Source organism: Balaenoptera physalus (genome assembly GCF_965194825.1).
Source record: "Balaenoptera physalus genome assembly, chromosome: 7".
NCBI classification, from domain to species: Eukaryota; Metazoa; Chordata; class Mammalia; order Artiodactyla; family Balaenopteridae; genus Balaenoptera; species Balaenoptera physalus.
In genome coordinates, this window is record NC_138886.1 from 13,098,693 (window position 1) to 13,110,944 (window position 12,252).

A 12,252-nucleotide genomic window follows, 5' to 3' on the forward strand; every position below is an offset into this window, starting at 1 on the left:
CTGCAGGGCCCTCGTCACGTGCCCTGGAGAGGCATCGCACCCGTCAGGTCCCAAGCGGTCAGAGTTCAGACGAAGGTCACCCCAGCAGCCCGAGTTACTTCCTATCCTTCCACCTACTGCTCTCCCCACCTAAGGGCCCACTGCGGGGCTGGAGCCCTGGCTTCCACCTCCTTCCACGATGAGCACTCTGATTCTCCTGTCTCAGCTGTGAGTCTGAGAGCAAAGGTCCCTTCAGATCGGAGTCCGACTCCCAGGCCAGCCCAGCCCTCGGGGGCCACTTACTGAAAGAACAGACGCAGAGGCAGAGAGGACGCTGCTCCACCCCTGCTGCCTCCCCGGATCTCCCTCTGGAGGCAGGGCTTCCATTCACGTAGTTTCTAGCCCCCTTCCCACTGCTAACCAAGAACTTAAGAGACGGTCCCACATACAGCCTTGCCCAGGCAGGTCGGAGGCTGGGGGCAGGGGAAGGAGGTGGTCCAACAACGCGGAGGAACCGAGTGCCGGCCCTCACAGGGCCCATGCCGGGAAAGCGCCCCTCCCTGGTCCTGCGTTGGTCCCACACCATGAGCCCAACAGGCAGGGGCTCTGAAGGGTCCGAAGGAGGCCAGGGCCTTCCAGGAACAGATAGAGGATACGGGCCCCGATGGAGCACGTGCCCTGGGCTCTGCCTGCGGACCTGAGGCCCGGCGCCACCCGTGTCTTCCCCGAGCCCAGGCTGAGGGCTCAGGACCTTGACTAGGGCAGTCCCTCACCCCCACCACAGGCCGCAAACCACACCACGTCCAGAGGGCAGAGGCCCAGCTCCCGGGGCCAGCACGCAAGGCCTCTGCAGTGTGGATGGACCCCACGTCCAGCCCTTCTCCACTGCACCCAAGGGAGGGGGCAGGGTGGAGAGGGGGAGGTGTGCCCTCGAGGCCCACAGAACCACAATCCACTGTGATGGGCAGGTAGGCATGTGGAGCCTTCCAGAAGGAGCCTACCTGTCTCCAAAGCCAGGTGGGTGGGGCTGAGGTGTGGCCTGGCAGGGAGAGGCAGGTGAAAGGCGGGGAGGAGAGCTGGGCCCCTCCAGCCCTGAAGTAGGGCCTGCTGGAGGGCTTTAGACGAGCTCTGTTCCTGGGGACTCTGGAGCTGGGGACGGCTGTAGCCATGGCGGGCTGCCCGTCAAACAGACGGCTGCAATAGTGACTGTGTGTCCCATGCGTGTGAATTGGGAGTGAGGGGGAAGTCTGGGGCTCGGACAGCGGCCTGCACCCTGGCGGTCACCTGTTGGGATGTGTCCCAAACTCAACACCTCACTGGACGTGTGTGTCTGGGTCGCTGGGACCCGTGTGCCGGCAGAGGTGGGCCTCGTGGCCTGCTCGCCTCGAGCCTCAGGGAGGGGCTGGCCCTCTGGGGCAGTGGGGGAAGTCCCTAAACCCATTTCCTCACTGCAAGGTGTGCTCCGGTCCACGGGCTCCATACCCGCCTCTGTGATCAGCTCCAACCACGGCGGAGGAGCACGAAGTCCCCACCCTCCACGATGCAGCTCTTGGGTTTAGGGAGCTCACCTGGCTGTGACCAGTGCCTCCACCAGAGCTGAAATCCATGACGTGGACATGGGGACCGGGAGGTAATCCAACACATGTCACCCAGCCTCCCATGGGGCCACATGAGGTGGGGTCCCGCCTGAGGCCCACACACCTACCTTCACCTTGCCCGTGCTCTGCAGGATGTGCACCAGGGCCGATGCCATCTCCTCCTTGGTCTTGGCGCTGAGGATGGGCTCGAGGGCGGCGCAGAGCCCCAGGTAGTGGTTGGTGATGTGCTCGGCAAACTCCTTGTACATCTCCATGGGCAGGATGGTGATGGTCTGGTAGCGCGCCTTGATGCGGATCATGGGCCCGGGGCCCTTGCCGCTCTTGGGGTTGGGCGTCACCACCGGGTACCACTTCTCCACGAACTGCCGCCCGGCCACGGAGGCGGCGGGCAGGCTTACCAGGCCCAGGTAGCTGTTGCGCTCCTTCTTCTTCTTCTTGTCTGTCTCGCGGTACAGGTGGACGGTGACGGTGCGCAGGGGCGGCAGGTTGTGGAACTCGAAGTGCTCGCCCCAAAAGACGTTGTCAGTCTTGAGCTTGCCCGTGGTGCGTGCGTACAGCACGTCGTCCAGGCACAGCTCGCACAGGTACTTCTTCTTGGCTGGCAGGTCCTTGGCCTCGATCACCCAGAGCTTCAGGATGTGCTCCACGCGCCGGCTGTTGTCCTGCACACACGCGCGGGGGGCCGCGGTGACTGGGGGCCCAGCCGCCTGCCCATCGCCCAGCCCGTAGCGGGGAAGAGCTCTTGGAACCGGGAGGGACCGGGCCCTGGGCGAGGGACAGCTCTGGAGTCTGACGGCTGTGGGGCTATGGGGCTGGATCTCTGCTCTGCCTCGCCCTAGCTCACTGACTGTGGGCAAGTGACCGTCTAAGCCTCAACTCCCCTTTTTTTATTCCCTTGGGAATTAAAACCGAGTACAGACCAAGTAAGAGGCTAGCACAATGCCTGGCACACGGCAGCCGTTTACTGGCTCCTCTGTAGTTTGCTGGTCTGCAAAGTCACTTAGAGGTAAGACCGTCACTAAGGCCCTTCCTTAGTAATGCCATGGCGCCCAGGACGCAGCCCAGGCCAAGCTGGCCAGGGAGGCAGACACAGAAGCAAGTGACTACAGTCGGGGTCCCAGGAGCCTGCTGGGAGAAGCCTGGGGGCAGTAGGAACACAGGAGGGTACCAGCCTGGGCCGGCGGCGCTCGCCTGGAGGAGGGAAGAGAAAGCTAAGCTGGACTCGAAGGGATGAGCAGGATTTGGTCGGGGGGGGAGAAGGACAAGAGTTCCAGGCGGACGGGCAGCAGCACCCAGAACCCCAATGCTCAGCTCTCTGGCCCAGCCTCCTCAGTGTGCAGCCTCGAAGGCCGAGGCCCCCAGCACGAGTCAGCCTCTTTCAGAGCCCAGCACTACGGCCCGCTCGGGCCCTGCCTGCACGCAGGCTGCCTGCACCCCCAGGCCCAGGCCACACCAGAGACCCCTCCGTCTGCTCCCTCACGTCGGCGTCTGTGCTCTGCTCTGAGTCTAGCCTCCACCCCCCATGCTCTGGGGACAGGGGACACAGGCCCACCTTGTTGGGATGCACCGCTCGCCGCAGGTTCTCCATCCACTTATCCCGCTCGGCCGCTGACCGGCAGGAGAAGCACTTGCTTCCCGACGACGTCGTCACCTGTGGGGGACGGGCAGGACAGCGTCACAGGGGAGGGGAAGGCAGCAAGGCGGCGTGATGGAGGACCTCCAGGACTTGGGGGGGTTTCGGCTGCCAGGTCTGACCGCACCCCAGCCTCAGGCAGGAGGCAGAACGACGACCCCCGTATTTCACACTTGCGGGTGGTGCACCGAGACCTGTGGTCCCAGAGCAAGACAGTGACAGGAGGGTGGCCCAGCCCCGTGCCAGCTGGTGCCTGGTCCTGGCTCCTCACCCCTGCCTCAGTGCCCTCTGACCATAGGAAAGCATCTTTCTGAGTCCAACCTCGTTCTTCTGGAGATGGTGGGAGGCAGAAGGCACGGACCCCCACACGAGTCAGAGGGCAAGGCTTCACCCGAGTCTCCCTCTATCGGTGGAGCCACAGGCACCTAGGAGACAACCACGGGTTGGCACGAGGGTCACCTTGGTCCTCAGCTGACACCTGCTGATGATGCTTCTCTTGCCAAGTGACAGCGACAGCAATGGCGGTCACAGAAGGCTAACCTATTTGGGGCCAGACTACAGAACTGAGAACTGGGCTGTCTGTGTGTGCTGGGCCCTGGGGTCCTGCCTGGAACCCTTACCCTACCCTCCCTGTCTGACTTGCTCATCTTCTGGTCTCCTCCAGGCAAGAAAGCCCAGCCCAAGCTGTTCCTACCCTGTTCCCGCTGTCCCCTGCACCATGCCGAGGTCTCTACCGGGGGAACCTGCAGAAGCCACAGCACCCCCTGCCGTGGACGAGTGGGCAGGCACCAACTTCAGCCCGCCCCAGGCAGAGAAGTCGGAGGCCAGAAGAAGCCCAGCTGGGCCAGGAGTCCTGAACCAGAAACGCCACCCAGTGGGCACAGGGCTAGGGCAGATGCCAGGCACCACTCCACTCTTCCCCTGGAGCTGGGGGTGCCGGGAGGTTGCCCTATTAGTCCCAGGGTCATGCCTCTATCAGAAAGCTCTCCTAATTATGCAAGACTGTTGGGGGTGGGAAGCTTCCCAGAAATAGAGGTGGGAAGAGAACATGAATAATTAGAGAAGCAATTAGGAACTCCCAGCAACACCTGCACACCTGCGACATTAGTTGCCCTGGTCCTGGCTTGGCCTCAGGCTTGTAGGGTGACCTTTGACATCGTCTTGCCCTCTCTGGGTCTCAGATTCCCCATCTACAGGGAAGCACTGGACAGGTGATCCCCAGTAACAGCCCTGCCAGGTCGGGTGGCTGACCCTCTGCTCTCAAACCTTGGGTCACAGAACGCCGGGGCAGGAAAGATTCTGGCTTTCATCACGCAGAGGCAGGGCCAGGGCCAGAAAAGGGGACACTCCCCACTGCCCTACAATGCACTGGAGTGGTTTTGCAGGAGGGGCGAGCAGGCCTCGAGACCGGCTCTGGGGCTTGAGCCATTCCACATACGCCTTCTCCCTTCCACCCACTTGGACCTCTTGCACTTCCCAGCATGGGGGACAGTGCTGGTCCGTCTCCAAGGAGGCCACAGAGCAGGGATGAAGCCCCCATCTCCCAGCTCCACTTGGTCTCGTAGGAGGCAAAAGCTATGACAGATTCTGGCCACTGTCCCAAAGAGCCTGGCCCCTGCGGAGGCCACGGAGCACTCCAGGAGGGCGTCTGGAGGAGACCTGGCCTCGCAGGAAGAGGACGCCGGTACCCGCCCCGCCCCTGCAGCAGGACCCACCTCGAAGCAGTAGTCCTGGCCCAGGATGCTGCTGTGCACTGGCTTGATGACCACCTCCTCCTCCATGCTGAGGTCCAGCGCCTCCACCGCGCTGCTGGGGCTGAGCAGGGACTCGTGCGAGCGAGACTCCTTCAGCCTCGGCATCAGATGGGACCTGGGGGGAGGGCGGCAGGGTGCGTCAGGGCAGGCCTGCCCTGTCCCCTCCCTTCCCTTCTCCTCCAGGAAGCCTGCCCAGAACCCCCCAGTTGGAGGCAATCACTCCCCTCAACTCCCACGGTCCTTTCTGTCGTAAGGCAAGAGTTGCGGGGAGGGGACATCGTGGTGCTGGAGTCACAGAGACCTGCCAGTCCCTTTGCCCCAAGGCAGGACTCTGGGTAAGGGGCTCAGCCCCTAAGTCAGCGGGGTGGGCGGGCAGGTAAGGATGAGGCCACCACTCAGGAGTTGAAAGTCAGCACTGGGCGCAGGGTAGGGCCGGACCTGGCTCCTCAGCAGCCCGAGACCCACAGCGAAGAGCGGACCCGACCCAGGCAGCCTTCTGGGGGTCTGGTGCCTTCCCCATCCCATCCCCTCCCCTCTGCTCCAGTCCCCATCCAAGACAGAAGCAGTCGCCCTGTTCCAACATTTGTCCAGGACATCACTGCCGACAGAACCCTTCCTTTCTCATACACCATCCCACTCCACCCACCGGCCCCAGGCGAGGCAGGAGCGCCACGGGAACTCTGCTGCTCCTTTCTTACAGACGAGGGCCGTGAGGCTCAAAACAGAAGGGATGCAGCCATCTCTGCACGGTGCCCGCGCGCTGAGACTCAGACAGGGTCCACAGGCTGGGGTTCGGGGGTCAGGCCAGGGTCAGCGGGTCCAGCACAGGCACAAAGAGCACAGGTAGTTCACTCCACCTGATGCCCAAATGGAGCCTGGACCAGGACAGGCTCTGACAGACCTGGCCTTGGACCTGGGCGCACTGCTCACCTACTATGTGGCCCTAGACAAGTCACTTCCCCTCTCTGAGCCTCAGTTGCCTCGGCACTTCACGTGGAAAGTGCCTTAGACGGCATCTGCTCTGGTGCCTGCTGAAGTCCACCTCACAAAGGCAAACGTCCCTTTCCAGAGTCAACATGACACAGCAGTGCCCCACTGGGGCCCCCTCCCACAGCCGGGGCACAGGAAAAGCCAGAGGACCAGCCAGGCCTGCAAAGACCACCCCGGGATGGAGGCTGGGCAGGCCTCGCCCCTACTCATGTCCACAGTCCAAACCCCGGCCTCAGCTCACCCAGACCTCCTTCCCCCAACACCCTCTGCCTTTCAGCTCCTGGCCTCCGGGTCCAAGGCTCAGGCCATCATCTCTCCCTGTCTCGCCAAACAAAGACCCTCTCTCAGGTCAGTGAGGCCTGGCAGGACCACCACAGACCTCCCTGTAGGGCACATACACCCCGTAACCCATTTCCATAACCGCCTGCGGTAAGAGGGCCTGAGGTCCACCATGTGTGGACTCAGGAATCCAGGGATGAGCCGAACAGACCCTGCCCAGAGGGCTTCACAGGCTGACAGAGGCCACCCTCTAGCCCCTATACTTCTCCATGGCAACAGCCCTCCCTGACACGTTGTCCTGTGCTAGGCACTGCATGGGAGTCAGGGCTGGAACTGGGACCCCAGCTCCTGGGGACCTCACAGCCCAACCCAAGAGACCCAGTCGGGCTCCCCCAGCTGCTCCCCCGTGCCCAGCATGAAGCTGGCGCAGAGCAGGGCTCAGATCCCTGGAGCCGAGTCAATGCCCTCAGGCAGGACTCCTGAAAGCTCCCAGGGGAGTGGACCAGAGGGAAGCTGTGAGGCAGGCTAAAGTCAGGTTAGAACCCAGCCAAACCTCCCCAGGACGCACTCGAGGCCCAAGGCCACTGGCGTGCATAGCTGTGGCGCCTCTGCTCCTCCAGAACCCTCTCTGGGAGACCGCACTGCACACACGCACTGCTGCTGCCACGCCAGGCGCTGACAGGCTTCTCCCCGTGGCAAACCCTCCAGGTCCTGCTCGAACGGCCCAGCCTCCTTCCCATCACGGCACTGACCAATGTGGTGGCTGCGTCTGCCATCCACTCTGTTGAGGTTCCACCCCGGGCCTCCCTCCATACCTCAGCGCAAGGGACGCCCTGCCTCAGTTGCTGGGGAAATCACCCACCTCGGAAGGGCTGAGACCCAGAGCCCCCAGGCCCGCTGTCCAGGGCTGAAAACCCAGCCCACCGATCAAGATCGGGCTGCTTTCTGGCCCAGCCCGGAAAGCCCTGCCAGGTAAGACGCTGGGAGCTGGGGCGGGTGGAGCGGGCACCCTGGAAGTGTTATACATAGGGAGGAGCTGGTAGGCTGCGGCACCGCCTCCTGCCTGGGGCACCCGAAAGAGCCGGCTGGGGAGAGGAAAGAGAGGCACACTCAGCACACTGGGCCTGCCCAGGGAGACCCAAGGGGGGCCTTCGTTCTACAGCCCAGGAGCCCAGCACGCCCAGGCCAGACCCCAAAGCAGCCAGACCCTGGAACCTGTGGCTGCAGAAGCCTCCTTTTCCTTCCCCACCATCCTCCCCCACAAGCATGCCCCCAACTGGCCCAGGCCTCACTGGGAAGGTTCCTGACAGAATGGAGGACTATGGGAAGCTCATGGCTAAGGCATTCTGGCTGCAGCTGGGCAGCCCCGACCCTCCCCACCTCCCCAGTGATTCTCTAAGTGGGAGAACCTGAAGCAGGGGCCGCACCCACCCCTGCAGCCCAAGCTCACGGGGGGGTGGGGCGGTCCAGGGAGGCCCAGTGGCTACTCCTAGATCTCCCAGGTGCTTCTGGGAGAGGAGTTGAGGGCCAGGCTCTGACCACTGCCCTATGATGGGGCAGGGCCAGTGGGCCTGTGCTCTCCAACTCACATGCAGACACATATCCTTCTCGCTCAGCCTGGAGTCCACCTGCCCCCCAGCTCCCCACAAGGCTCCTGGGGGAGAGAAAGGGGCACCTATTCATCAGGCCGACATGCAGCTCTGGGCCCAGAGGGGAGCTGGTCTGCAGTGACCCTGCAGGGTGGGACCTCCTGGCAGAGGGGAGCGCTCCTGTGGCAGTGACTGATAAGATGACTGGGGCTCAGGGAGGGAAAATGGGCACATGGTCACTGGACCCAGCAGGCCCACCTCACAGCCTAAGATCCACCTCTTCCAGGAAGCCAGACAGCCCTGTCCCAGGCCCACAGCACAGCACCCCCTAAAACTCCACCGCAGGGACTCCTGCCCCATCAATCACCCACGGCAGGCCTCGACCCGGCCCGCCTCTGCTCCAGCCAGCATTGTTGGGCACTTCCTTTCTCACCTCCAGCTCCTGCCTTCCCAGGCTGGGCCAGAAGCCCATCCCGGGAGGGACCATGCTCCAAAAGGGAGCGAGCGGGCACGGTGTCCCTACCCAGGAAGTTGGTGGGCGCCCACCTCCACTTGGCCAGGGCACCCAGCCGGTCACTTTCAACTGCACACAACTCTGCCAGGAACACTCATCTACCTATTTCACAGAAAGGTAAGATGGGCTCAGGGAGCAGCAGTCCCTGCATCTGCCCGAGGCCCCCTGCTGGAAGGAGGACACAGGTTGGTCTGGGAGCCCCACCCATGGCTGCCCTCTGTGGTGTGGAGGTCTGTGGTCTGACACCATCATATGCAGGACCTCTTCTGCCCCAAGGCTGGGGTGGGAGAGAAGCTGGCCCAACATACCCACTGTGTGGCCTCCCCCAGTGCTCAGCTCAGTCTGTGACGGCATCCCCCAGGGACCTCCTGTGGTACCTGGGGACCAGAGCCTCAGTCCTTGGTGAGATGGCACCAAGGAAGACAAAATCCGTCGCAGGGGGCCTCTGCTCGTGCAGGTTATCCCCACAGCCCAGGTCTGAGCTACTCCTCACAACAGCCCTGCCAGGGACACCACATTGGCTCAGAGAGGCCACAGAACCAGGTCTCACGGCAGTGCTGTGCGCTCCACGCACCTGGCCCTCCTTACCTGGGCCAGGCTCGCCCTGGGCTGTGCTCGCGGGAAACAGCACACACAGCACTTGGCTGAATCCTCACAAGGCTGAGAGGAGGATGCCCACCGGACCCCGGCGAGGCCTGCTTCAGAGAAGGAAGGTGACCTGCCCAGGGTCTCAGCTTCCTCCTGAGGTCACCCCTGTTCGCGCCCCAACCCCCCCAGGGGCCCTTTCCTTATCTGAAAGAGAAAGAAGGACCGTCTCAAATGGAAATAAATGGTAACACGCACACACTGAAGTGCTGGAGAGAGGGTCTGCAGGGAGAGGCATTCCCCCAGGCGCTGGAGTCGTGAAGAGGGGGTTTCCCATCAAGACCACATGGGCTCAGTTGCAGCCCTGCTGGCCGGGGTGCATCTGCCTGTTCCACCTCACCCTGGGCTCCTCTTCTCCAGGGGTCACGATTCCCTCAGGCAGGCCTCCAGGCACATGCAGTCCCCTCCGCCTAGAAATCCTCTTGTCCTATCCAACCTTCAATACCCAGCATCAGAGCCTCTTCTTCCAGGAAGCCTTCCCAGACTCCCAGGGCAGAGAGCGACCTCAAACCCTAATGTTCATTAGGCTGTGCTGGGAAGCCCTGTCACAGAGCTGTCTCCTTACCAGGGAGGGGGCTCCTCGTGGGGAGGGCTGGGTCTGGATCAGCGCTAAGACTCAGAGCCCCAGAGTTCCTGGATCAAAGCCCCAACACTGCAGGAGCTGAGGTCAGCTAAGCCTGGGGGAGGGGGAGGAGGTCAGCCGGGATGAGGACAATCCTCCCTGAGCCCTCAGACGCTGTTAGTGGGAGAAGGCGCAGAATGACCCAAGCGCCAGTCTTCGGGCCAGCCGCCTGCTCACGGCCAGTTCCCAAGAGCAGCACCCTGGTGCCTGCCCAGAATCCCCAAGAAACACCCCTGCTCTTGATGTGTCCAGGTATGGGGCACTCCCTCCATCTCTCCCAAGGTCAGGGGCTCATCCAACCCTCTGTGGCTGCACCCTCCACCATAGCCGCATCCTCCCGAGACCGTCCCAGACCCAGCTGATGCTCTAGACCTTCAACAGCCCCCCAGTCACTAGAGGCCCCGTGTCCCCTGCAGTCCCCCCTTCCTGACCTGGAGGCCTTTACCTGCGTCCTCCATGCCATGGAATCCTCACACTTCCTGGGAGGGGGGTGGTGCCACGATTCTCAGGTGGCAGACAGGAGAGCCAAGGCCACAGGGGAGGGAGGCCTGCCCTGACCTCCTCTGCCTCTAAGAGGTCTTGGTCAGGGCCTGGGGGGCAGTGGAGGAGGGGGGCAGTGCCCTCCCACCAGATGGACCCCTCCGCCCAACATGGTGTCACTCCTGCCCTCGGCGCTCCCCTCACAGCCTACAGAGAATCAGGTCACAGTGCTTCACCCTGGGGTTGAGCCCTCCCCGAAACTCTACCCCTGCCACACCACACCCTGGCAAATGGCCTAGACTCTCCTCGCCAGCGGGTCCCAGGCCAGCAGGAACTCCCTCCCTCTGGGGGGACCTCTGCCCAGGCTGTTTCCTGAACCCGTCCCACCCTTCCCTCCACTCTCTGCCCGACAACAGCCTTTTTTCTCAGCGTTCAAAGCCCAGTCCGAATGCAGCCACCATCACACTGTCCCTGGGCTCTCCAGACAGACAAGCGCTCACACCCGGGCCGGGTGGCTGAGCCCCACTCCACACCACTTTCCCACCTGCCTCCTTACCCAGTTCTCATGAGAACCCATCAGGACTGAGGTACCGCACCTCAGAAAGGCCAGGTGTCGTGCCCAAGATCGCACAGGCAGCAAGTGGCCAAGGGGGGCTGGAACCCCATTCAGCAGACTCCAAGCCTAACGCTGTCCACCCAAGCCTCGCCTTCCCATCTCCCCACAGGCGGCCACGCAGGGCCACAGCCAGCTGACCTGCTTGCCGTGACTCGCTCACTCCAGGTCCGGTGGAAGAGCGGCGGGGCTGGCTGGGGTCAGGCAGCCGTGCCCAGGGCCCAGGAGCCCGGGAAATGTGGGCATGCCACAGGCACGGGTAGAGCCGCTGCTGGAGATATAGCCGGGCACCAACAGCAGCCCACTGTGAGGGCGTGAGGGCGGGGAGCAGGAACAAGGGGACATTGTCCTGGCTCCTGGGCCACAGCCTTATCTGATAGCCTTCCAGCCAACCCACGAGCTGTTTTTCAACTCCGTCCTTTTTTCTCTTAAAAGGTTAGTGACACAGAAGTTTAGCAAATTCCCTATTATTTCAAGGAGGGAGGAGACCTGAAAATAAAACTTGTGATAATTAAAAAGCTCTATATGACACGGGTAGGATGTCCCCAGCTACGGGTGGGGTGAGTTGAGAGTGGGATTGGATAGCCTGGAAAGTAAGAAGCTCAGAATCTCCTTCCAAACCTCAAGGGGCAGAGGGAGCTGCCATGCCTGCCCCCAGAGGGCGGGGCTGGGACCAGGAGAGGTCAATTCCAGCTCAGTCACACTGTCCCCAAACGGGCCAGCCTGGTTTGGTTTTTGAGGAGCGGGCACTCTGTCTCTGGAGGCATGCAAGCAGAAGCTGGGAGCCCTCTTTTAGATGCGTCGAGGCAGCGTTACCCGCGCTGCTTGGGGGCTGCTGGCGTAACAGGCAGGCAGCGGAGTAAGCCCCAGGGATAAACATGCAGCCCACACACCTGCCGCTGGCAACGGGCAGGAGGGCAGCAGGCCCTAGCGCCAAGGGTGCCCGGCTGTAGGAGCAAATCTAGTCTCCATTCCCTATAAAACACACAACCACGAGTACTTTTAACTCGTGCCACTCTCCAGGACTCAGTTTCCCCATCTCCAAGCGGGGAGAACTGACATGCCTTCCTCCCAGGGCTGCCGTGAGCGTCAACTGAGACAAGGCAAGGAGGTGCTCGGGGGGGGGCAGGGGTCAACGCCAGCGACCACACCAGTCACTCATGCAGGTCCCCGTCCTCTTTTGTCTGCTCTAGTCACTGCCTCATGCCAGACACCCCTGTAGGAGCGCGGGCACAGCTGTGAACAAGGCCGATTAAGGATTACACGCCGGTATCAAGGCTGACGTTTCTAGGGGAGATGACACTCCTGATGTTTGGGGTAACGAGACAGGGATTTTGCAGGCCATTCTCTGTTCCTTTCCCCTGACCACTCAAATCTCTTACTTTCTCCAGGCCTCAGTTTCCCCCACCTGCAAACAAACTACATCTAGCCAAATGCTCTGGGATGCCTCCCAAAAAAACCCCCCCAAAACAAAAACGCAATAAAAGCCCCTAATTTCTTGAAGTGAAAGGGAGAAAGAGGGTGTCTGTGGGTGGGCAGGAGACCCTGCTGAGGGG

At 62.3% G+C, this 12,252-nt stretch overlaps 1 protein-coding gene across 19 annotated transcripts in view; it reads right to left on the reverse strand.

Annotated features, from left to right (window-relative positions):
* The window catches only part of DAB2IP (DAB2 interacting protein), a 193,648-nt gene that overhangs the window by 23,435 nt on the left and 157,961 nt on the right, over window positions 1-12,252 (reverse strand). For all 19 annotated transcript variants that reach the window (XR_014265386.1, XM_082467849.1, XM_082467850.1 and 16 more), the window contains 3 exons: window positions 4,926-5,079; window positions 3,130-3,228; window positions 1,685-2,239 (listed from right to left, as the gene is read on the reverse strand). Coding sequence is in view for 18 of the 19 variants with exons in the window: in XM_082467849.1 (XP_082323975.1) it covers window positions 1,685-2,239; window positions 3,130-3,228; window positions 4,926-5,079 (808 nt within the window). In the remaining variant the exon portion in view is untranslated. The remainder of the gene's footprint in view (window positions 1-1,684; window positions 2,240-3,129; window positions 3,229-4,925; window positions 5,080-12,252) is intronic.